Source organism: Pangasianodon hypophthalmus, chromosome 30 (genome assembly GCF_027358585.1).
Source record: "Pangasianodon hypophthalmus isolate fPanHyp1 chromosome 30, fPanHyp1.pri, whole genome shotgun sequence".
Taxonomy (NCBI): Eukaryota; Metazoa; Chordata; class Actinopteri; order Siluriformes; family Pangasiidae; genus Pangasianodon; species Pangasianodon hypophthalmus.
The window spans coordinates 11539763-11566124 of NC_069739.1; the positions used below are offsets into that span (position 1 = coordinate 11539763).

The following is a 26362-nucleotide window of genomic DNA, read 5'->3' on the forward strand; positions in this document are numbered from 1 at the left end:
ATATTTTATATTTTGCTTTGTCCAGACCTCGGTCTGTACTGCTGATGTATCATGTACGTACCGCAGTGTACTTTCTGTGCTGCACCAAACGTGGCCCGACAGTCTGAACGACACCTACGGCCTTCTCACGCGTTAAAAACTTGATGGACAATTCTGCTGCCTAAAAGATATGATAAAAAAAAAAAAAAAAACACAAATGTGCATGTGGTCAGAGCGCGCTTTATATGTCATTTATATGTATAGTGACTGATCATTAAAGGACTATTCTGATTTAAAAGAAAGCACAATGAAGTGTATAAATATCAGAAAATATTGGATGGCAGAGAGAAAGTCTGCACACTTCTACAATGACCACCTAAAGACACTGCTAGTTTACCAGCCACAAGATGTACAAACACTAACAACTGACAATAAAGTCTAACTGAAAGTAATATAAAATGTGTAAACAGAGAAGCTAAAGAGCTCTCATTATTCTGACTTAAATTTACACAGTTATTTGAAACCAAGAGCATCTCTCAAAATATAGGAGGCTAGTGTTTTGTCATCAGAGGGCAATAACGTTGCTTGAAAGACAAGGCCACCAAGGTGGAACAAAAAAATGGCTGCTCAGGGCCCAAACAAAACCATGACAAATCCGTCAGAGCATGTATGAGAAAAGTACTGCGCTATAGATGATAGAAAAGGAGTTATCAGTAACGTCAGTAATCATCTGTCGGTCGCTCTGCTGTATGTGAAGTGTATTTTGTTTGAACTCGCTCATGTAATTGTAATGGATTTTTAAGGGATTAAACTTCCATACTATAAAGTTTTATAGTAATATTAGGGAAAATGTATAGAGAGGCAATAAAATAAAGGAAATTCAGGTGGATCTGTTGTGTTTTGGGGGCATTTTACTGGCATTTTAATCGTTTAATTGTTCAATCCGTCCGGTACTTACTTTATCATTTTGCGAGTGTTCTTAAACTCTACATCAGAATTCAAATCCTTGAGAAGTACTTGAGAAATTATTAATTTGTGATACTTAATTTTTATGTTTTGAAATATGCATTGGAAAGATTTATTATAAAATATCTATATAGTCTATATCTATATATAAAGTATAGTGGGACCTATTCTTACCAAGTGATTAATTTAAAATTTTAACTAAAAAAGGAAGGTTTTATGTCTGTTTTTTTTTTGTTTTTTTTACAACCAAATAAATTGAAGATATTGCTGTTTTAGCTTTTTGGCTATGCAGTGCCCTACACCTAGGCTATCAATGTGATTGATTTTAACATCTATGTAATTCATTATTTAACTGTCTTTTAGTTGCCTTCTTCCATATCAGGAGCACTGATTTATAAGTGATTAAATTTCTGACCAAAGCTACTAAAGTGTAGAAAGACAGGACTTAATGATCATGGTATAAACATAAGTGTTTTTCTGTTCCAGTGAGCACTGAGAGCCTTAAACTAACTACACAAACAACAAATAAAAAGTGTGCTAAACTCACACTGCAACTAAAGGAAGGTGTTGGCTGAATTGTTGAGAGTGCCATCTTTAAATTAGCTTAAACTAGAATGAAAAAAGAACTGGTCCTATAATACTTCAGTGATGCTGAAACGGAGGCGTACAGAGGCGTATTACCTTAATCCAACACGTTACGAGAAGAGCCACATTGGACAAATCGTTCACCTTCAGGTAACAGTCCACTGCCCGAGCATATTCACCGGTCTGCTCCCACTCCCGAGCCTGTTCAATCATTCCCTCTACTCCCCTACACACACACACACACACACACACACACACACACACACACACACACGCTTACAGAATGCAACTGCAACAGATAAAAACTCTCTGTCTTCTATATAATGTTGGTTCAGTTCACAGCAAACTATAGAAGTCTACATGCCCTGAATCTGAAGCGTTTTTAAAGGTCATATGGGGTAGAGGGGCATTAAATCTGTAAATTTCAGTTATTTAATTCACAGTAAAAGACACTGAAGCTCTCAGAAGCTCTCAGAAGCTCTAAGCAAAGATTTGCCATGCATTGTTCAGCTCTTTTCCTCTATTATACGCTGTATACAGAGTTAACAGTACATAGAGAGGAATTATTACAGATGTTGTGCGCTGCTCCGGGAGCTGAATGTGAGACGGGAATGTGAATGGACTTGAAGAAATCCAATGATCTGTCTCAGTTATTAATGATCCTGACTTTGAATGTTAATCAAACTGTTCAGCACAATATCCACTGATTTCTGTAGTAGGTTTAGCACCACTATCTTACTACCTGTTATTATCACAATACTTCTACTCTATAAATACTGAAATATATATTATAATACATTGAATACTAGAAACATGTTGACTTTGTAAACAACACTAATTCATTTGAGGTCAATATAATATTAATATGATAACATGAAATAAATAATTGTAAGAATCGTAGACACTTCCGCAGAAGACAGCGTGGTTTTCCACCCTTAAGCTTACTGTGCTTACTGCAGTGACCTCTAGAGTTCACTGCATAAAAAATATTGAGCTTTTCTTGATCTGACCTGCTTCTTGGAGGTTCTTGGACCTTGGAGGTGTGAACTGAATGCAGTAAGAATCTGAATGAGCTGCCAAGCTGTGTAAGCTCAATCTGAAAACAGATAACTTTCCTACACAACTATAACCCTATAACTAATGAGTATTAAAGACACGTCCTGCGTTTTTTATCTAGTCTGAAATATCTGTTATGCTCCACTTACCTGCAGTTAAAATCTATCCTTGAAATTACAAAGTTTAACAAATATACGTCAAGTTAACGAGGCTCTTCAATCAATAGGGTTTTTATGGTACAAGATGTCCAAATGTTTTCCCCTCTTTGTCCTCTGATATTTTCTGACAAGTCACTGAAAGTGGAGGAAAGCTTTGCTGCATGCCTGCTCATTATATATTAAGTTTGAGAAATAAATGCGGCTCTGTTTTAATAAAGAAACAATCCCAGAAAGCGTGAGGGAAAAAAGGTTGAGTGAGGTTGCAAAATCCTGAACCATCCAAATCCCAGCTGTACGTCTAACTGTGAGCTGAGAAACATGAAAAAAAGTGAAACAAATCTGATAACAAAACTGAAATATTAGTTTTTACCGACTGCCATTTTTTGCAATTGCTTTTTCATATTCCTCTTGGAGAATGCTCAGCTTGTTGGGTATGTACTCCTTACAGATCCGGATAGCGTCGCTCCACATCTCGGCATCCTGAGGCAAAAAAATATATATACAATTAAATTTAAAATAGTATCAGTGCAGTAAGTTTCATTTTTATAAGGTATACAGCAAGATCTTCAATAGGTGGCCGCCAGCAGGTTCTGATTCTCACCCTAAAAATATCATTTTTTTTTTTTTTTAAATTCAGCTGATCTACTTTTCTAGGTTTCGAGGTAATGTAGGAACATTTACTTCTTTTTGAAGAAAATGTTCTTTGTCCCCTTTTTATTGGCAGTGTAAACATAGAACCCATTCACTCTTACCAACAAACCCCATAAGAAATTATTTTAAAACATGATAGCAAGTGGAACTGTGTGGCCAAAAGAAAGAAAATTTACAGTCAACTCCAGAATTATTGGCATATTTCATAATAACGAGTGTAAATTAATATTTGAAATGAAAACCACATGCAATTAGTAATATTTTCAGCTCAAACACATGAAGAAGCTGTGGTGTTTTATTTACTAAAAAAAAAAAAAAAAAAAACATATTTCATTCTCATCCGGGTTAGAGGCTGTAGTGGATCTGAAGCCCGTCCCAGGGACAATTAATACCAGTCCATCGCAGGCCACCATGCATACACACACCTCACACACTTACAGCAACACAGCACAGTCTATCTGCCTTCCTGTCTGTTTTTGGGAGGAAACCAGAGAACCCAGAGGAAACCCACGCAATGGGGAGAACATGAGAAACCAACTAAGGTTGTGTGTAGACATTTTTTGCATTGTGTACACTAACAATAAACTTCTCATGCTGAGTTTTATGTTTAAGAGGTTTGACCAGGTTACATGTAATGCAGAAAAGATGCTGTAATACCACTGCTTGATATTTTCACAGAGCACAGTCTGCTTTGATTGCCATCATTAATCATGAAATACATCCAGATCACAGTCATTTCATGTCGTTTGTTCATAATATGACCTTGTATTGGGTGTCAGTATAGGGGCGTAATTATTTTTACACATTCTCTTGAAGGATGCCACTAATTCTGGAGTTATTATTCATAAGTACAGGGTCACTACTGTCAAAGCACAGAAGACTTAGTAATCTAAGGTCAGTAACTTCCCTTCATAAGCTGAAGTAAATCAGAAAAAAGAAAAATACAAAATATATTAAGGTTCCTAGCACTGAGACTAAAATCTAGATTGAATTAGAAAAAAATTGTCCAAAAGGGGTTTGAAGTAACTGATGTCTTGTCTTTGTCTTTGTTTGCTGTCCAACCTGTTATGAAAAGTAAAGGATTTACTCTGTAATACTTGATGGCGAGCTCAGGTCTCTGAGCACGGAGAAGAAACGCTTCTGCTTTCTGGAAGTCTTTTTGCTCGAGGCAGCACTTGGCCTGTTCCACCAGCACATCAGCCACACTGTCTGGGTCATGAGCCTCAGCCACACGCTGCGCTCCAGCCCAGTCTTGTATATGTAGATACCTGCATACATCACCGTTATTACAATTTTTTTTGCGTGTGTGTCAAATAGGACTCGAGAGAAATGTATAAAACTGCAAGCAGGTGACAAATTTAAGGATAAAAAATTGCATACAGAGCCAGATGTACATATGTAATGTAAAATGCACTTGCACCATGTCTGAAACTGAACGTTCACTTTAGCGCCTGGAACTACGTACTAAACGCACTTAAGGGTAAAGTGTGGTTTATAAGAGTTTACTGTAATGTCTACTTTCATCTCAGTGCAAGAATATCGATCTAGAATGACGACTTTTGCCTTTATCCTAGAAGACCTAGTCAGGTTTTCCTTCTGAAGTGTCAAACTTTGAGAAAAAGGACTGGCTTGGTGAAAAATGCCACTTTTATATAAAAAGCACTTAAAGATTTCCTTTTAGCGTTGAAAGACTGAAAGATGGAAAGGTCACTTACATCAGCACTGCCTCTTTTGGCCTTCCTGCTTTGATGAACTCTATCTCAGCTTCGCTAAATTTACCCTTGAAAAGGAAACATTATTATATGTTACTCTAGGTACTATAACAATATCAGTGAAATTTAATTACACGACATACGGTAGTGGCTCATGGCAACTATATAACCATCAGGAGAAAGGGAGAAAGGTACAACACTACCTCATCTTCCAAAAACATGGCATTCTTCAGGTGGATTTCCGGGATCTTCTGCTTCAAGGACAGTCGGGCCAGCTCGAAGGCAAAGTCAAATGAACTGGGAGAAAAGATTTATGGATTTATGTGAAGTGAACGTGCAACAACGTGGATGTTAGAAGCAAATGCCAGATTTACAGTTGTATTGTTACAAAGAAATATAAAGGTACTAGACGCATGTACATAATATACTGTAAACTATAAATACACACAATAGAAATCTGCTGTATATTGTGTTCTATAGGCCAAATCATATTGTCAGAATGGACACTGTGACTCTGTAACCATGTGGTGGAGCACCTGTTATATAGATAAAGTTATAGGTGCAATATACAGGCACTTGTCATGATTGGTTAAGGATAAAAACGCATATATCCTCTGAACGTGAACAGATAAAGTGTTTTGAACAAGCATGCTGGAATGCTGCTAATATGCTAAAACTAGTGACAGCTGTTACATCGCACAATAATAATCAACAGTCGTCGTTCGTTATTAGCAACATTAGCATTCTGGTGTTAATAAGAAGATCAGTAATTGCTAAGCATTTGTAAACTAGAATGAAGAAGTGATTTAGAGTCCAGAATACTTCCTTACCGGTTTTCAGCTGCAAAATCGATGGCATCCTCCAGCAGGCCGAACTTGTTAAGAAGCTTAACGGCTGTCTCTCCCCCTAGACTCTTGGCCCACAGGTAGACCACTTGCTTGTGGGTGCTGACTGTCCCATGGCTCTTTGAAACCTGCCGTATGCACATTAATATTAAACCATACACAGATTAAAATAATGCAATCGCTGTTCCTTATTTTGTAGGCAATATCATATACCTCTATATAATAAACCAGCAACTCAGTGTACAGAGCTAAACGACTGGGTATGTGACATACAGGATTTAACAGAATGACTGTTTATAGCTGCTATAAAGTAAGTGAGAACAGGAACTAACTTATTTCATGGACGTTCCACAACAATAAATGTAACTCTAAACCATTAAAAAAAAACATAAAATGTAGTTTATCAACAGTTGTATTCACTGGCAAATTTCTGTAGTATAAGAGGAATAAAACACTTCAGAATGAGCTGTTGCAGGAAAATAATCCATTTCATATCTGCTGATCTAAAATCTACTTGTATGTTACGATGGATAAGTGTATGTAAATGCGACTGCAAATGCAAGTGAGACGTGTTCCTTTATAAATCCAAATCAAAGCGTATACCCTGTAAGCTTCCTCCCACATCTCATTTGTCCCATACATGTTGACTGCTGCTTTCCAATCCTTGCCCTGAATGTAGTGATACTCAGCCTCCTGGAATCTTCCTTCAACTTCCAACTCCTGAAAGACAGTTCAGTTTAGAAGTAGGCTATTTAAATTACCGGTTTAATAATAACAAACCTTACAGAAGGGTCCAGACTAACACGTTACACTCACAAAATAAATTACTCGTTGATAAACCACCTTACTTTGGCTAAGTGAATATGAGTCTCCTGCAGCAGCTCTTTGTGGTGTTTGGCAACTAGACGAATCATGTCATCATAGAGCTTTTTCTTCTTGTACATGGTGATAGCCATATCAGGCTCACCAACAGTGGAAAACAGCCTGATAAAGAAATGAACAGTATGGAAGAAACAAGAATTTTACAACACAGGGAAAAACGTTTTGCAGAAAGTGTGGAAGGACCTATTCTACAATGCCAGCCTTTAGAATATAACTAACCGTAACACATCTAACACGTCCCAGTTTGCTGCTGACGCACAATAATCCAAATGCTTTCGGCTGTCAGTTTGTCACTTGTGCAAGATTGATTTTTCCTTGATCACGATTTTCCATTTTAAAATAAACGATTTAATCATTTAATCTATAAAAAGACAGGAGAACGAGTATTTCTACCATTTTAGGGTTAAGGAGAACAGAGGACAGCGTATGAGCTGTGCAGTCAGAACCTGTGGCAATCGCAAAAACTCAGCTGGATGGTGAGCTTTTTAAGTGATACTGCAGTAATAAGCAGTAAATAGTTTAAGAAACATAACATCACATTTCAGTGTAATTCTTTTAAAGACCGGTTGACATTTTCTACGCAGATGCTGCTCGGTGTTGTGCGGGAGAATGCTGGTGGAGGCCTAGTTAATCTTTCTGGTGTAAAACCTTCATTCGTTTTTGTCTCTAACGCTTTCAGTGTAATGAACTTTTGCTAGTAATGCAATTTTATGTCGCGAACACAGACAAGTGGAGTGATGCAGTGAAATGTACCAGTGCTGTTATATTAAATATCCGCACTCTTGGAACGTTGCTTGTCCAAACAAATTAGTGGACCAGAACTAATTGTTGTATAATATACAGTTAACTAATTTTAAATATATACTTGTTTGATGTTAGCTAAGATGAACATACACAGACTCTCCAGAAATCGAGGACACTTTAACCCAAAGAATGAGTAGAAAAGAGTGATTAAACTACATGATGGTACAGCTGGTTTGGTGATAACATCTCCAGGCACTACTGGGTTTTGTCCTTGTGATCATTCAGCTGTGAGGACCAAGTGTAAATGGACAGGACAAAAGAAGTCGTAGCTGATGAGTGTACCTTTCAGCTTCTTTGTACTTCCCTTCCTTCTCTAGCTCGAGAGCCCGGCTGATGTAGAGAGCGGACACTTCATTTTGGGTCATGCACTTCACAGCAAGCTAGATTTAAAAATTGGCAGTTTGGAAAGAAAACAGTTTTACGTTTCATACACAATAAATGCAATTTTATATTCAGATGATATTAAGTGTTCAGAGTAACATTTCAGTGGATGCTGTGGCCTGTTTCTGCTTGTGTGTGTGTGTGTGTAACACTTCTCCCAGACAAACTCAGGCTCTTGCCTTGTGGGCTTGCTCCCATCTCCCTGCTTCAGCGTACATGTCGATAGCATCTTTGATATGGCCTCCTTTCACAAACAGGCGTTCTGCTACCTGCAAACACAATGCAACAGCAGGCACAATACGCTAGGCTTTTAAAGATACAACAGAGTTTAAACAGCTCTGGATACAAAAGACCAACAAGTCTATCATTAATATATTATTAATATACAGTCATGGGAAAAAGAAAGTACATCCTCCTTCAGTTGTATGTTTTTATTTATTAGGGCCTGAATAACAATTCTGTGCTCCTCACCAACTTCTATAAACAAACACACAACCTCAGGTGACACAACGGATAAAAAACACAACGGATATCAATATGTAGTCAGTTTTTCCCAAAAATTAAACCATCTTTCAGAAACTAGCTGAACATGGTGCTGTGCATGATGACCAAACATCTCCACCTTGGTCTCATCAGTCCAAAGGATTTTGTTCCAGAACTTTTGTGGTTTATTCAGACGCAATTTTGCAAACCTACATTGTGCTCCATGTTCTTTCTGTAGAGAAGTAGCTTTTTCTTAGCCCCCTTCCACGAAAGTCATACTTGTTCAGTCTTTTTCTGATCGTGCCGTCATGAGCATAAACATTTAATGAGCTAACAGAGGCCTGTAGGTCACATGATGTAGTTTTGTGGGGTTTTTTTTTTTTTTTTTACATCTCTGAGCATTAAACGGTCTGATCTTGGGCTGAATTTGCTGGGACGTTCACTCCTGGGAAGATTAGCAACTGTCTTGAAGGCTCTCTATTTGTAAACAATCCTTCTCACTCTAGACTGTTGAATTTCTAGTAGTTTGGAGATGGCCTTATAACCCTTCACAGATTGATGAGCAGCAACATTTGCTTCTCTGAGGTCATGGCTGATGTCCTTTCTTCTTGGCATGATGTAGACACACACCTGAGTTCTCCAGAACACCAAACTGTCAAAAGTTCTGCTTTTCTAGAGGTAGTCATACTTCCTGATGATTAACTAATCGTGTGCACTTCATTAGTAACGCCTGGCTGCTAATTACTCTCTTAATGTTAGGAAGGGTGTACTTATTTTTCCCACCTGGTTTCTGAATGTTGGTTTACTTTTGGGAATAAAAATATTGTATACTGAAAACTGTTTTTTTTTTTGGTCACCTGAGGTTATGTCTTTGTTTATAGAAGTTACTGAGGAGCACGCAATTGTTATTTATTTATTGGAAATATATAACTGCAAAAAGATCTTTTCATTTTTAACACCTCGTAAATCAGAAAGTTTGAGTACATCCAGACATACACCTTGTTGATAAAAAAGAACTATAACAGGAGTAATAGATATGAAAATTGGAAAGTGGTTTATTATGGAAATATAGAGAGCCAAAGTTGCTCTAAAGCATGAACTTTTTTATTATTTTCAGCAGGCCATAAATTGGCAAATATGCAACTGTGGACCTTTTGTTTTAGAAGTTAAAGAAATCTTATAGTAGACAACTATCCCTGCCAATTTATCATGCATCTAGCAAGAACAGCTCAAAAGCAATGACTTATGGAACTTTGTTACTTTTTCTGTAGCACTCATTTTTTACAGTAAAATTAGGGCCATGTCCCCTTTTTAATGCCTCAGATTCTCAGAAACTAATGAAGATATATGCCTGAAATTATGGCTGTTTGCTGAACTAAGGCAGCTAAGGCATTTTTCATCTTTATCAGGCAATGAGCAGGAAAATCCCTCGATTCATTTCCACTGTTGTAAGTCTGATGATCTAATGATGTGAAATAAAACACTGAAACTGACTTTAGCTCAAATATAGGTAATAATTAAAGATTAAAGTGAGGAAAATGAAGTTCAAACACCAGCAACATCCTCTCCTTTTGGTATCGAGGATCACATGGGAGCACGAGAACAGGAAAAAAAGGGCCATTGGAGCAGCTCTTAATCTTTACTGAAACCAATTTCAGCATTCATAATCGCTTAATACACCAGTGTCCCTTATCCGCTGAGTATAAATAAAGATGGAGGATATCTTAGGGAATGCTAACCACTGCACTGAAAAGAATTTGGTCATGGCAAGACATCTGCCTTGAACTTCATCTACCTCATATTCCTGTAAAGATGCGTAGTGCTGGGCGATCTTTAAGTAGTATTTGGCTGAGGATTTGTCCTCCTGTAACTCCACAATGTGCAGGGCTTTCTTCCACTGACGTGCCCCAATTGCTGCTTCGACTGCTTTGGTACCACACCTTCATCAGGTGAAAAAGCAAGCAAAAGGTTTATATCTATAAAACATTTCAGTCACCAAAAGTAATGTGCGTGTGGTAGCAGTAAGTCAAACAGGTACACTGTAATAAATTGCTGTATATTTTACAGTAATTTACTGGCAACTTTAAAATATATTTACAGTAAAGTACTATGATAGCTTCATGTTGTATAAAATGACATATAACCCAGCACACTTGCTCTTTTGGCTGATGCAGGATACAACTGAGTTGAAGGTTACGCGTCTTGCCAACTCATGACAGTTTGGTTGTGCTGGGATTTGAACACACAACCTTCTGAGCTGTGACTCAAAGCCTTAACCACTGAGCCACCACATCTACACCACTGCAACTAGCTTGCACTGATTCAAACACTTCTAGCACTGAATTAATGCCACTATAAGATTACAATGAATCAGTGCAAGCTAGTCGTGCTAGCTGTAGTAGCTCAGTGGTTATGGCTTTGAGCTGCACATAAGAAGGTCATGTGTTCAAATCCCAGCACCAGCAAACTGCCTTGATTGGATCCTTGAGCAAGAACCTTCAGCTCAGCTGCATCCTGCATCAACACACTGGATTATGTGTTATTTTATACTCTATCATTTTATATGATATTATAGTACTTTACTGTAAATATGTTTTACAGTTGTTTACTGTAAATTGTACAACACTTTATTGGCAGTAAATTACTGTAAAATCTAAATTGTTTACAGCGTATGTAGTATTATACTGTGACCTGTACCTATTTAAGGTGTACACTTTTTTTTTCATAAATATCTTCTTATTATTATGTAGCTTCTGTAGTAAATTTATCTTGTACAGCAATCAAGAACAAAGAATTTTCAGTTGAGAAATCTCTAAATGTTTTTTTTTCTGGCATTTTCTTCCGGCAAGTTTAAGTTTTGGGACAGATGTAAGAGCTTCGCATCCACAGATTGGAACGCGCTGCGATCAGACCTCAAAGCGAAGGCTCACGGCTCTCAGCGCTGGAGAACCAGCAGGCTTTGTCTTGCGTTCGGGCCTTGCTGCACAGACAGAGCTCACGCCGCAATAACGCGTTTGCAATCAATTCACTCTTACCCCGCCTCGATGTAATGATTGACCGCAGCATCCATTCGTTTCTGCTGGATTAGATAGTCGCCCCAGGCCTCCTCTAGCTTCACTACTTCAGAAGGAAAGGCCACACGTGCAAGCTCCACAGCTGCATGAGTGGACAATACACGTATGTATTATGCTAATATCTTTTGCTCATATTTTATTTGTAATGTATCCATTCACTGCATCCATGTGACCTACGAACACATGCTCACCCTTTTTGAAAGCGTTGCCTTTGCAGTAACTATCTAGGGCTCGCTGGTTGTTATTTATCCTCTTGAAGAGGTCACCTGCCTGACAAGAAAAAAAATACAAAAAATATCAGACTTTAACACCTAGAGTTACCCCAGTTGTTTTCTTTTTATTATTATTATCATCAAATAGTGACTGGAGACTTAAAATGAGAAGACAGTCTTAGACAGATGAGAGGTTAGGTCTTAAATTGTTTATCCTCTCTGCATTTTTCTCATATACAGCTGACGGCTCTACACAATATCAGCCAAACGTCACACAAAACACACGTCTGTAATCACTACTATGACATTCTGAGATGCCCTGAGAACCAACGTCTGTTTACGTCATTAATAAATAATTCTTTTTATTTATGTAGCAATTTTTTAGCAAAAGAGTCTAAAATCTTAAAAAAAAGTCGATTAATGATTATGGAACCTATAAAACCTATATAAAAAATACGAGGAAAATTTACAAAAAACACTAAACAATGATCTGGAGTTTAAAAATGATTTGCAATGTTCATTCCTAATATTGTTTGAAAGCCAGACTGTTGGGGATTTGGAGCTGAAATGGGTTCAAACCAAAAGCTTAAATCAATACAATACAATATTGGTACAATACGGTAAAGAGTGACTCACCCTCTCATAGAACTCCTCTTTGATGAGAGCAGAGGTAATGCGGCTGACGATACTGCCGGACAGGAGCTCGTCCCTGTTCATGGCTAACCAGGCGGCTTTGGCTGGAAGTCCTGCCTTTAGGTACAAGTTAACGGCTCCTACATAGTCACCCTCGCTCTCCTTCATTTCCCCAGCTTTCTCATTTTGTTTGGTCTCTATCAGCCAAGCGTAGTAGCTGCGTCGCAGATTGTCTACCTCCGGATGACCCTGTAAAATACGAGCATACACGGGATTCTGTAGCAAGCCGAAGCTACAGTGTACGGGAACTGTGGCAATAATACACAATGGTTTTCAGAACAGTAACGACAAAGCAGGAAGTGCTGGAAGTAGTAACACTACAAGCATTAGCAAAACTATATATTTTTACTAGCCTGGCAGTAGCCGAACTATTTTCAAAATAATCCAGCTTTTTCAGTAACAAGCTACTTTTTCGCTACTTAGCGGTGGATTATTATTTTGTCACGCTACACTGCTACTTTTTCCCTTTTTCACCAGTTTAGCACTATGTTTTAAATGAAACTGATCACAATATTCAAATTATTATATCCACCTGGAACCAAGTTCAGAACTTCTAGCGTAGCGTAGAAAGCGTATTCGGTACAAAAAGTAAAATTTTACTTTGTGCAATAAAGTAGCTGCACAGAAAAATGAAAAACGTCACAGTTAAGTTGTTCTTTTTGACAAAGTAGCTTCTAGCTACTTACTGTAGCTGATTTAAATCATGAGTAGTTTGTAGATGGATAAGTTACAGTTGTAGAGTAGCTTCCACCAACACAGTGACAATAATACTAGCAGGTACTGACGAAGTTTTTAAGCCAGTCTACAGCAAGATAATGAAGAAACTACTATTTACCTTAGTCTCTGCTACTGCAATACAGTTGTCCCACATTTGCAGCTCTTGGTACATTTCCATCACCTCATTGATTGCATTCTGCATCACAGCAATATTATCAGCACTTATTTTCATATAAATTTCTCTCTATGGACCCTGCATGTTTAATACAAGAGTAAAAAAAGAGCCATCACCTGTTCCAAGTAGTACATCTCGGAGAGTTTATAGTTCTTATCCAGCATTGCTAACCGTGCTTTCACTTGATAGTGCTCTTTGCCGTCGCCACCCTGCAGTTAAGCAGAACGTGAACAACAACGAAAACACAACACAAACTGACATCACAAACACTCACGTAACAGTATATACAGCTGTGGTCACAAGTTTACATACGCCTTGCAGAATCGGCAAAATGTTAATAATTTTAAAAATATATATAGAGAGATCATAAAAATTGCACGTTGTTTTTTATTTAGTTCCGCCCTGAATAAGCTATTTCACATAGCAGATGATTACATCTAGTCCACAAGACACAATAATAACTGAATTTACACAAAGGAACCAGTTCAAAAATTTCCATATGCTTGATCAGCGATTGTTTTTATGTTTTGTGAAAGTTGTTCATGAATCTCTTGTTTGTCCTGAGCAGTTAAACTGCACACTGTTCTTCAGAAAAATCCTCCAGGTTCTGCACATTCTCTGCTTTTCCAGCATCTTCTGCGTATTTGACCCCTTTCCAACAGCCGCTATATGATGCTGAGATCCATCCAACAGCTGAGGGACTCGAACACGACTATTACAAAAGCTGCAAACGTTCACTGATGCTCAAGAAGGCAACACGATACAGTAAGAGCCGGGGGGGTGTAAACTTTTGAACAGGATGTTTGGTGTAAATTGTTATGACCACAACTGCAGCAGCAGCATCGTGCCTTCTGCACAAGCCTTAAGATTTCAAGAGTAAAATTTCCACTTAAGAAACCAAAGAGTTACAAAGCATTAATAACAATATTAATTGTGAAATTTACTTTTTCATCATAAATAGAGACAATAGACACATGTTGAATAATGCACTCAGAACTGTAGATTGTGTACATACATGTTCCTTTGAGATGCAATCAACAATTTTATTGGTCTTGTTCAAAAAGCGGGCCTTGGACACGTTACCCAAAGCTGCAAAGCACCTGAAGAGTAACGGAGAAAGACAAACAGCATCTTTAATCACCATCACTTCACCTGTCTGAAGCTCCAAAACTGAAAGCTGCTACTAAACCTGGTGTTACTCTAGGGCTTACAACTACTAATTATTAAATATTCTGTCAAATACAGTCACAAATATTTAAATATTCAATAGGAAAAGGAAAAAAGGCTCAAGAATTAATTCATTTTAACGATTTAATAAAAGAAACCCAGCAGTAGAATACGAATCCTATGAAAGGCTCTTTTCTAGGACAGAAGAGAATCACTTCATGAACATGAACATGTTCACAGCAGACTGTAGATTTTCTTGAAGTCCTTGTTTTCATTTTTCTTTTTCGTTTTTTTTATACCAACATTGATTTTGCCAGAAACTTCTATAACTGATATAACAGGAGCAACGGCGAAGTAAGAAAAGAATGTGGTATGATTAATAAAATGACGAACAGAAGAACATGAAGATACACGATAAACAATATTTATAATATTTTAAAACGCTTTAAACTCTGTGGCTGGGTTTCCTACTGATCCAGATCGTGAACTAGCACGTGCTTATTTATTCACATTTCATTTAATCCACAGCTTGCTAGCACACAGCAGTATAATAACCTTATTCAGATCACACCTGGTGTTAAGACTCTACAACAGAGCTGGAAAAGTTATGGGCTGTCATCGTATCAGGTGTTTGTTTCTCACAATATGGTAAAGCTTTTTTTTTTTTTTTTAATGGCTACATTAACGCTAGTCGATTCGCTTTACACAGGTAGCGTACCACACGCCTGAGGTGCTCATGCAGGTTTTTTTTGTCAGTTTTTTGTTACTCCATGTATTCAGCTGGATGTAGCTACTCGGTTAGTGCCGTGAGGGAAAATATTTCACTGGCGCCACATTGGTTTAGGAAGGAAAAACACATAATTTGGAAGTGAGGTACGTATATGGAAGATAGAGGTTTAATAGCATATGTGTCAATAATTTTAATTATTTTTAATTACTGTTGTTTAAATACTGTTGTTTTTTTTTTTTTAATTACTGAATTTATCAAATATTTGTTGCAGCTCTATTTAGAGATTTTTATTTATTTCTCTAACTTTACATCATGATGTCCTAGTGGATGTCTTGACATTCAGCTCTTTCTTCTCTCTCTTTCCTACATCATGTGCACTGAACAAAACTCTTCACCTCTGAACACTTCCAGTGCTTTTTCAGCCCCAGTTAAAGAGCTGTACTTTACTCCAATGTCATAAAAAGCACAGGAACGATTTATCTGTCAGATACAAGTTCTTTAAAGAAATCAAATATGGCTGATTAACAAAACCTGCTTTTCAGGGCCACTACGGAAACATGAAAAACTTAAACTCAAATTCTCAATAAGTAGGTATAGGCAACATAACGTTTTCTGAAAACGCTCTTTTCATATTTTCACCAGGTTTCCCCTCTGAATGACAGATCAGATTATTGGGAGAAAAATGAAACACTAGGGCTACGTTCCGAACGTGAAAAGAACACGCATGGTGCTATAAGACTCACCTTTCTGCTATGTGCAGCTGCTGTGCCTCCAGAGACAGCTTACTCAGGGTCTTCCACATAGCTTCAGTCTCAGCACACATTTCTAGGGTTTCTAGGAATGCTGTGGCTCTATGACCATGTACGCACACATGAACAAAAATAAGAACAATAACATTTTCAGAAGCACAGACACAATTTCACCTAAACTTTAAACTCAAGTACATCGGCTAATGTTCAGGAAGTAAGGACAAGCTCCTGTTGACATACCTCCTGTAACTACCACGGCGGCTCCAAAACTACCTCTACTTCTGTAATGTGATCTACTTATGGGAAAAACATAATCCTGGCATGATTTTTCTTCTTTTTCATGATTTTTAAAAAAGCCACAGCAACTTCCAGTGGCTTTTTGGAGACTGTCACACACATTTCAGCTTAGTTCCTGTTATCATTTACGTTACAGCAGCTATTAACACTCATTCCCTCACTAGCATGTTGAAATTAAGACGAAAAAAATCTTCTGTCCTGAAGACTTTCAACTGACGGACAACTTACTAACTGTTTAAAAAAAAAAAGCTCTGACACTGGAGACTCCTTCTATAAATGTTAAATAAATGTATCTTTACAGAAAGTGCTATTCTAACGTTTATTTGTTAAACAACAATAGGTTTTTAATTTGTTTATTATTAGGTTTAGATTATTTAGATCGTCTGTAATTTAGATATTACTACAGAAACAATAATGTGTCAGTGCAGAAATATAAACTATATATAAATATTTCGATTTAGAGCCACCACTTGTATCAGAGCCATGCTGTTTAAACAATTAATAACCTTATCATGTGTGTATTGATCACCTCATACCGCACCTGTAAAAATCTCCATCATCGATGGCTGTTCCAAACTCGATCAATCCTTCATCCAGCGTATATGAGACTGTGTTCACGCCTTCCAACACAATCACCTCGGTTTTGCCATTCGCCCGTTCCAAATCAACAATATCTCCCTGCAAAAACCACACATGCTTCAAGCGTCGCCTTTCATCTTTGGCTTTTTTCAAATTGCGGCAACGTCATATAGCAGCTAAATGAACTTAGAGTAGAGCGTTAACTACCATATTCTACACACGAGGTGACAAATAACAAAAATAATAACAACAACAATAATAATAACATCAATAATAATAAATATAATCAAATAGCAACCTTCAAAAAATAAGACAACATCCTGAACCTAGTGAAGTAACTAGTGAAGCAGAGTCCACAGAATTCTAGTCTTCCTGAACTAAAGGGTTTTACTGTCAGTTAAACAACCAGAAAACTGAAAGATCCACCTTCTCAATCACAAGCAGAAAGCTTCTGGCATAGCAGCCACGAGGACAAAGTCATTAATGACAAGGAGCCTTGGATGAGCGTGCAACCCTTGGTTCATGGACAGACTTCAGAGATAGCTATGGTGATTAAGCAGACTCACAACTGGAAGTCACCTGGACCAGACAAGCTTCAAAACTTCTGGCTTAAGCACTTGAGAGCCCTGCAGAGGTCCAAGAAGCATTTCTGAGTGGCACCATTTTCCTATTCTCCAAAGGCAAGGACAAAATGGACTCCAAGAACCATCATCTGATCACCTGCCTTCTGCCAGTTTACAAAGTTCTCACGGCTGAACTGACAAACCACATCTACAATCACTTACTGAAGAATGGATTTCTCCCAGACGAGCAGAACGGATGTCAAACAGCAGAAGATCAACTATTGGTCAGTAAAATGGTTGTAGCAATAGTGAAGAACGTATCAGAGCAAATATCCCACTGTGATGTTCAAATATGGCAAACTATTCAAAACATCAAGTACTTAAGCGTCAGTGAGAGAGACGGTGTCAACAATGCCCAGATCAAGGCCAAGATCAGGAAGGAGTACTACGGTCAGATCCATCAGGTACTCACGACAGAGTTGAGCTCAAAGAACAAGGTCACAGTCATCAACACCTTAGCTGTACTGATCGTGGACTATTCCACTGGGACAAAAGCTTACATACACCAAGTTGCCAGTCTCTTTAAACAGTCTGGTAGATTCCAGAAATTGCTATAATGACTTTTAGAAGCTTCTGATTGGTCAATAGTCATAATTAGGAGTTAACAGGAAGCACACCTGTGGCTGTAAAAAGGCCTATCTTTAGAGCCAGTGCCTTTTTGCCCTTGAAATCATGGGAAGTCCAAGCAACTCAACCAAGACCTTAGAAAAAAAAAAAAAATCTGTGGACCTCCACAATCCTGGTTCCTCCATCAGAACAATTTCCAAACAACTGAAGGTACCACACAGACATTCAGGAAGAAGTACATACATCAGCATGGCCTGCAAGGAAGAAGCTCCTTCTCCAAGACCGGAATAAAAAGGTAATGTTTGAATGTCTTTAGCGTTGGTGAATGTAAACCTTTGGCCTCTACTGTATAAAAGATTCCTACTCACTTTCAGAGGGAGCATGGTGACCTTCTCTGGACTATCGATGTTGTACCACACACACAGGTTGCTGCGGTTCTGAGCCACCACCACGTCGCTGCCTGGAACCCACTGCACGTAGGAGCAGAAGCTCAGGACGGTGGTTTTCACACCACTCTCAATGTCAAACAGGTTCAGCTGAACAGAGACACACACCAGGACAGAAAGGGGAAAACAGAAAGAGTGCAAGCAAGAGGTAAGTCCAATGAGAGGCCATATAACGCTCCTACAACCGCAAATTACCAATAATCTGTCTTTTCACTGTCACTTTCAGTTAATTACCTTTACCATTATATTTAATCTTTTACTCGAATGCGATGCAAAAACATTGTGTACCCGTAACTTCTTGTCCCGGAAGAGCAGCTTGTGTCCCGTCTCATTTAACTCCAGCCAGTCAATCTTCAAGTCATGACTAACAGTCCCAAGGTTATGACCAAGAACTAAGTCCACTAAACAAATGAGAAACACTCCTTTAATGTTCATCATTCTTTCAAACACCTGAAGTATTATAAATTATAACTGATTTTGGATTAACGAGTAGACCTGAAACTATGGGAAGTGTTCTGTGCAAGAACGGCTTTGCCTATTGCTTAAATTCTTAATTTAATCTTCAATTAAACATTTTAATTGACAAAAGTGTTAAAGAGGCATCTTTCAGAGGAGTTTGTACTCATAATTAATGATTCCTCGCTTCCTAAAGAGTGTTTTTTTGTGAGACTCTATCCAGAGAAACGCTGTTTTGCAGAATTTTACACAGAACTTTTAAGGAGTCTTCCAAAGAGACAGCGTAAGACTCCTTGCCAAAAAGTGTGTCCTAATTGCTAGTGTCCATTGCTGGGACTCACCTATGGCGATGGTTTTGATGTCGACTAGGTAGGCTAACTTCTTGTTATCATCTACTCCTCTCTGCCTCCTCTCATTCAGTCGGACACTACACACACACACACACACACACACACACAATGTAATCATGGACAGCTTTATTGATAGAAGCAGTCCTGACAGTTTTTAACCAAAGGGAGCCACGCTCTTTTTTTTCCCCTTCAATTTTACAAGATTCAGAATACAGAAGGTTGAAATCTCACTGGCTTCGACATCTTATACAACTCCGAAAGTATTGGAACGGCAAGGTCAATTCTTCTGTTTTAAACTTGACTTTGGACTAAGTGTAATGTGACCTGTTGCCTGAAGTGTGTTTGACAAACCTGATTTATACGTATTAAACATCATGATGCACAAGATCAAGTACAGCTCAGTTTACCTGATAAGGTGGGGGTTCATAAATTCAGTGCGAACAGATCCTAAGATGTCGTTCTTGCCGTATTCCACCAAGGTCAGCTCTCCTGCGTTGAATATCATGCACACCTGTTCCAAAAAAAAATGTATTATATATTATTATATACAAAATGATTAAATTTATTACATTTTATTATATTTAGATGCATCAAAATCTGTAGGAAACAGCATGTACATGCAAAGTTAAGCTATTAATGTCAATGTTATTATAGAAATAAGAAACGTACAGTTTCATTTTCAAAGAAGAACTTCTCATTCCCTCCAGAGCCCTGCCACACCACCTGCAAAAGGGTTTATCAGACAGCGTTATTCAGATCTACGTTCCACTACATTACAAACACACACACACACACACACACACACACACATCATATAACAGCTGTAAATAGTCTCCTTCAAAAGTATTGGAACAGCAAAGCCAATTATTTTGTTTTGTATTTTGTATCTAATTTTGTAGATTATATACATCTATCATCAGTCTGTATTAAATGATAGATCTTCAGGATCACAAACATTTTTTTAACATTTGAAACCATGTTAGCAGAAACTCTAAGAGATGTTCTCCTACCTCGCTCAGTTTATTGGAGACCAGATCTCCCAGCAGAAGGGTGTCTGAGGTGTGGGCCACCAAGTAGCGATCCTTCCCCATGATTTTCACCTCATCAAACTCGTAGCCATAATGAGACTTGAGCACCACTCGTGTACCTGTGGAAAGGTTCTTCACAATCACCTGCATCACAGGAAATGAGGAGAACGTGGTTAGGATCTGGGAACTGTAAGGAGGATAGACTGGAAGACCCTGGAACAGCCGCAGCTTTGAAACATTGGGCTGAAATTTGAATTGAATAAACTTGAGCTGATTAAAATTTATATCTCGTTTGCTTTCCAAGGACATTTGTTATTGCAATATATCAAAATATTTCTCTATATTCTTTACACATATCACAGTTTTTTTAAAAAAAAAGCTATGAGAACAGAGCTTCTATTGAAAAATATTTAACGAATATCAGCCCAGATTAAGACTGCACTTCTTTAAGATAATTAAAACCTTACCTGGCTCAAGCCAACATAAGTCATCTCAAATTTGTTCTTGTAGATGCTCCTGCGAAGGCAGCAGTCAAACTGCTCAACTCCTCCACACAGTGTGCCCTGAGGGTCAGACATCAATCCATGAAACGTCACTTGGCTTGAGACTCGGACAGGACAAACACTCAGCCAGTCAGAATTTTTCCTCTAATTTCCCCTTGAGCTCAATAAAGTCTTATCTTTTATAAGTGCAGGACTGATGTTTGCTGTTTGACGAGTCCCGAGTGCACACTACACCACTTTTAAAACCTCAGAACCTCACTGACCCTTTCACACTAAACGACTTTTATCGCTTGCGATCAGTTTTTTGTGGATGTTGCGATGTGTACGCTCCACAGTCACTCGCAAACGAGACTCCATCTTGGACCTTGAGAGATCCTCAGATACTGATAGTATTGCTTGAGAAGACGCGGGCAACAAGGATTGTCTGTTCTGTAAAGAGAACTGGAGCTATAGTAAAAAGATATGTAGCTATTTTTCTACTGCACGCCCTCTTAAGAATCATGCGTACATTTTCGGATAGTCGTCAAGCTCTTTTTAATTAAGTGATCTGACTTACATTTGCACCTTCATTTATTTTTGCCAGAAGGGCATCAGGAACTTTTATTATTGTGATAAACCAAGAGAAAGAATGATGGTAGCTGTCTATCGTGGCTAATATTCACACAAATGCCTTAACAAGAAAACACACTGTATATACTATACCAAAGTGAAATATCTTTAAAGATTAGTAATATCTCGGGCATCAGTCTGGTACTGTTACAGCGTCACTAGCGATAAAACGCATTATAATAATAAAAAAGCCAGAACAAAAAGATACAGTAAAGCTCATTAGGCAGTTTTTTTTCGTACTAGTTTGTATGTGATACGCACCACACAGAGCCGCGAGCCATCTTTTTTCCAGGACAGAGCTGTGATGGTATACAGATTAGGAATTTCTTTAGGAGCAGCTTCATCCCAAGCACCTCTCCGAGGGTTCCAGTTAAAAACCCTCAATCTGAAGGAATATAAATAAGTGGATTGCGTAAAAATGTTGCTTAGTCTCAAAGAAAGCATGGATATACAACATATTGATACACTGAAACATAATAATGCCATTTTAATAATACTTTGTAAAGCGTAAACACAGTAAAAGTTATTTATGAATAATGCCCAGTGTATGTATAAAACCCTTTGGAGCACCATACTGACCTGTCATAACTACCCAGCACTACTGACTGGCCACTGGGGCTCGACGCTGCCACTGTGAACTCCTTCTCCAAGCGATCACGGCTGTAGTCAAACGTCTGCAGGATGTGTCCCTCCTTCCCATAGGCCACAATCTTCTTATCACAGCCAGCTACAATAATGCTGTTGTTTCCCCAAGCCAGAGCATACGGTGGACACGGGTGGGTCAGCAACTTGCCCTGAAAATAATTTCATTGTCAATAGTATAATAAATGCTGGTGGTTTAAAATAACCATGAGATCATGACATGCACGTGTGAATATTTCATCCAGTCCTTTATTTATCACACGTAGAATTAACATGTATAATACCTGCGAGTCTCCTGAGCCTTCGTCGTCAAAGAAATAGCGCACAACAGTCCCATCTGCATGGCCTGAGAGAATTCCTTTCCCAGAGACGCTAAGAGATAAAGTATAAAATATAAGACCAGGAACAGGATAATGTGCAATACATTTACAGTATAAATGAAAAAAAAAAAACTTACTTTGAGGTTAATGAAACTACGTAGGATTCTGTTCCATAGATACTAGACGATTTGTTGTTTTTCGTGTTAGCCACTCGAATCTGTGTCAATATAAAAGTTGTTATTATTCAAAAGTACGAATAATTAAAAGCGAAACCCGGCATGTGAACGTTCACTTACTTTCCCCTCTGCGAGTCCAAAAATGATAGAATTTTCTGCTGGCCATAGCAGACATGTTACAGCGCTCTACATAATACAGAAAGATGTTAGGTTATAACTGATTATATTACGCGTTACGATCCTACGAACAAGGAATATCACGAATTACTTACTGTCTGCACAAATTTGTTGCAAATCACTTTTTTATCTCCCCTGTCACACAGAAAACATAAACTCATAACATAAGTGATTAAATGTTGTCAATCAACTCAATTCTGATCGCTGTTAGGTGAATCATATAACTACTTACCATTCTCCTCCAATTTTGTACACAAATACAATATGGTCAGTTTGAGCGATCGCAATTTTAGTGGAATCGGGAGAAAATGCCATAGCTTTGACCATGTAGTTTTTCTTCCCATACTGAAATGAAACAATACAAAAAAAAATCATTATTTTTGAGCTGTATTTGAATATCACTGCATGATCACAACCTGAAATATCATACCACCCACACCCACACACACACACACACCCCCACCCACACACACACACACACACACACACGGGTATACAGTCCCCTCCGAAAGTATTGGAACAGCAAGGTCAGTCCTTTGTTTTTGCTATACACTGAAGAAATTTGGGTTTGAGATCAAAATGATATATGAACATGAGACGATAGATGTTTTAAACAACTCAGAACATGGCACCTTTTGTTTGAACTCAACCATCTTTCAAGTGATCAAAAATATTGGAACACGTGACTGACAGATATTTGCCGTCCAGGTGTGCTGTTAGATTGATCATTTAAACATTTAATAGCTCTGAATGTCTACTCTTGGTTTGAGCCCTGAGTTTCGCCTGTGAAGACTGCATTTGTTGTTAAAAAGGATAAACCAACATGAAGACCAGAGAGCTGTCTATGGGACAAAAGCAAGCCACTTTGAAGCTGAGAAAAGGGGAAAAATCGCTCAGAGATTTTTTCACAAGCATTAGGCATAGCCAATACAACAATTCTGAATGTCCTGAAAAAGTAAGAAACCACTGGTGTACTAACAACCAGACATGGAACAGCTCGGCCAAGGAAAACTACAGCAGCTGATGATAGAAACATTGTCAGCGCTGTGAAAAAAAACCCCAAAAACAACAATCATTGACATCACCAACAACCTCTACAGGGCAGGAGTGAAGAGAACACAATCCATCATTTGAAGAAGACTTAGAGAGCAGAAATATAGAGACCAAACCACAAGATACAAACCTCTCATCAGCAGTAAGAGTCAGAAGGCCAGACTGGAATTCACAGAGAAATATAGAGATGATCCACAAAAGCTCTGGAACAAAAACAAAGATTAACCTCTACCGAAGTGATGGAAAGGCCAAAGTGTGGAGAAAGAAAGGATCTGCTCATGATTCAAAGCATACGAGTTAACTGCATAAGCACGGTGGAGGCATTGTCATGGCTTGGGCGGGTTTCAGACTGGCCAAGTCCATCAGCAGACCTTAACCCAACTGAGCAGCATTTCACCTCCTGAAGAGGAGACTGAAGAGGAGAAACCTCCCCAAAACTGACAACAACTGAAAGAAGCTGCTGCTACAAACCTGGAAAAGCATCACAGAAGAAGAATGCAACAGTGTGGTGATGTCAGCGGGTCACCGGCTTGATGCAGTTATTGCAAGCAAGAGACATGCAACCAAATATTAGGTGTTTATTTACTTTAAGTCTGTCTGTTCCAATACTTTCGCTCACCTAAAAATTGGGTGGTCCGCCACCAAAAGGTGCCATGTTCTACGTTTTTTTTTTTTAAACACGGCTAGATATAAATATCCGGAAATGAAAGCTGAAATTCTGATCTATCGTCTCTGATTCATCTTTTGACCTCAAACCCAAATGTCTTCAGTGTAAAGTAAAAACAAAATAACTGACCTTGCCGTTCCAATACTTTCGGAGGACTTACTTTAGCGTCAGCAGGCTTTGTCGAAAACTTGTCCCTTCTCTCTCCCTGTTCATCGTACAGCAAAACCACTCGATCAACAGTACAGACGGCGAACTTCCCGTTGTTCGGAGCCCAGGCCATGCACGTAACCTTCGCAGCTCCTTCCTGCAAAAAATTATACATTTATTACATAAATCTGCGTGCTGTATCTGACCACAAGTCGTAAGTCGTAATTCCCAATTTCCAATCAGGAAAAAAACAAAAGAAAACGCCCCCCTCGGAATTCCCACTCTGGAACTCCACAACCCCGAGTTCAGCAAGTGACGTCATATCAACATGGCCGCTCAGAGCATCAGAAATAAACTGCAGCATTTCTTTACCTTTAAATGAGTTACACTGTTTATACACAAGTTTTAGCTTTAGATCAACCATCATACTGACATCGTCTCATACCCCTGACTCTACAGTGCGCTGTGCTGAAGACAAGGCTAGCATTGTTGCTAAAAACAGGCGAACACGGAGGCGGCCATGTTAATTTTCCGACTCCGTAGCTCGAGCGCACGGAGCTCGAAAATGACGTCATTCCGAGCTCCGAGTTCCCACTTCCGGGTTTAAGTCGGATGCTCGCGTGCAGCTGGCTTATGAACAGTAACCTAATCCGCTGTTCACGATAACTAAGTGCTAGTGTTTTTATAAGTAGCAGAAGATACAGGAAGCTGAAGATACTCCTCAGTTCGCTCGGTTTATAGCAGTTAGCCCCTCCGTTAGCCAGATGTTGACACCTGATTAAACCGCTGCATTTCAGTACTTTAATCATTTTACCTGTGGAGGAAGAAGCGTCTTCAAATGCTTCAGCTGCATAGTTTGTTGAAACGAGATATCGCTGATATACAGACTTTGTTAAATTAGGAATAAACGTATTTTATTTGGTCTGAGTAGAAACAGAGTTTTCCGGAGGCACATAACTGATGTCCTGGTTACCGTCGTCAAGGCGAACAGGCATGACGTCAACACGCACAGACGTGCTTCTTCTTCTTCTACGACTTTTAATGGCGGTTGGTAAACAGATTGTAGTGCACTGCTGCCACCAACTGGACTGGTCATGTATCGCATCGTGGTTGTGCATGTGAAGTGAAGAAGTATTTGGTCTAGGCTTTGAGTGTGTGTGTGTGTGTGTGTGTGTGTGTGTGTGTGTGTGTGTGTGTGTGTGTGTTGTATATATGTAGAGATGAAGCAAAACTCTAAATACCTTAAATCTAAAATATATAATGAGATCATACTAAAAAATTCAGTGTTTTTTTAGATATTCTCTTATATCCATAAAATTCCATTTTATTTGTGTGTTTCTGAGAACTCATAATTGTTATAGACTTTGATTTGCTTAACATAACTCATATTTCTGTGTTGCTTATTTTAAGGGCCATTTTGTTTATCTGGATCTTCATTATGTTGTATCCCTGCATGTGCTGGTAACTTAAGGAAACTCAAATATTCCTAAACGCTCTGTTCTGACGAGGTTCTGAAGTTGATATCTTCTGACGAAATCTTCCCTCCTGTAGGTCCTGGTGCTGGGCCTTTTGATACATCTGTGTATATCTGTAGCTTATGCTTGTAAATGTGCTCTAAATTAGCTATTATTTCTTTTGGAAAGTTTTTTTTGCCTTATTTTGTATTTCTTTTTGCAGCTGTACATTGACGAGAGGTATTGGGA

At 38.5% G+C, this 26362-nt stretch overlaps 1 protein-coding gene across 1 annotated transcript in view; it reads right to left on the bottom strand.

The window, feature by feature from the left end:
- ift172 (intraflagellar transport 172) overlaps positions 1-25662 on the bottom strand; it is a 33286-nt gene extending 7624 nt beyond the window's left edge. Inside the window, exons 1-36 of the mRNA XM_026918149.3 lie at positions 25474-25662; positions 24673-24816; positions 23025-23137; positions 22888-22927; positions 22736-22801; positions 22577-22656; positions 22404-22491; positions 22057-22271; positions 21739-21862; positions 20833-20928; positions 20348-20509; positions 20007-20060; positions 19745-19848; positions 19329-19414; positions 18820-18932; positions 18454-18621; positions 16858-16994; positions 16014-16121; positions 14389-14473; positions 13490-13582; positions 13317-13394; positions 12425-12670; positions 11768-11846; positions 11538-11658; positions 10298-10442; positions 8199-8288; positions 7921-8018; positions 6801-6936; positions 6556-6672; positions 5938-6080; positions 5311-5404; positions 5111-5175; positions 4483-4663; positions 3115-3224; positions 1627-1756; positions 62-160 (exon numbers count right to left, since the gene is read on the bottom strand). Coding sequence (XP_026773950.3) covers positions 62-160; positions 1627-1756; positions 3115-3224; positions 4483-4663; positions 5111-5175; positions 5311-5404; positions 5938-6080; positions 6556-6672; positions 6801-6936; positions 7921-8018; positions 8199-8288; positions 10298-10442; positions 11538-11658; positions 11768-11846; positions 12425-12670; positions 13317-13394; positions 13490-13582; positions 14389-14473; positions 16014-16121; positions 16858-16994; positions 18454-18621; positions 18820-18932; positions 19329-19414; positions 19745-19848; positions 20007-20060; positions 20348-20509; positions 20833-20928; positions 21739-21862; positions 22057-22271; positions 22404-22491; positions 22577-22656; positions 22736-22801; positions 22888-22927; positions 23025-23137; positions 24673-24816; positions 25474-25512 — 4047 coding nt within the window. The 5' untranslated portion in view covers positions 25513-25662. The remainder of the gene's footprint in view (positions 1-61; positions 161-1626; positions 1757-3114; positions 3225-4482; positions 4664-5110; positions 5176-5310; positions 5405-5937; positions 6081-6555; positions 6673-6800; positions 6937-7920; positions 8019-8198; positions 8289-10297; positions 10443-11537; positions 11659-11767; positions 11847-12424; positions 12671-13316; positions 13395-13489; positions 13583-14388; positions 14474-16013; positions 16122-16857; positions 16995-18453; positions 18622-18819; positions 18933-19328; positions 19415-19744; positions 19849-20006; positions 20061-20347; positions 20510-20832; positions 20929-21738; positions 21863-22056; positions 22272-22403; positions 22492-22576; positions 22657-22735; positions 22802-22887; positions 22928-23024; positions 23138-24672; positions 24817-25473) is intronic.
- Between the last annotated feature and the right edge of the window lie 700 nt (positions 25663-26362).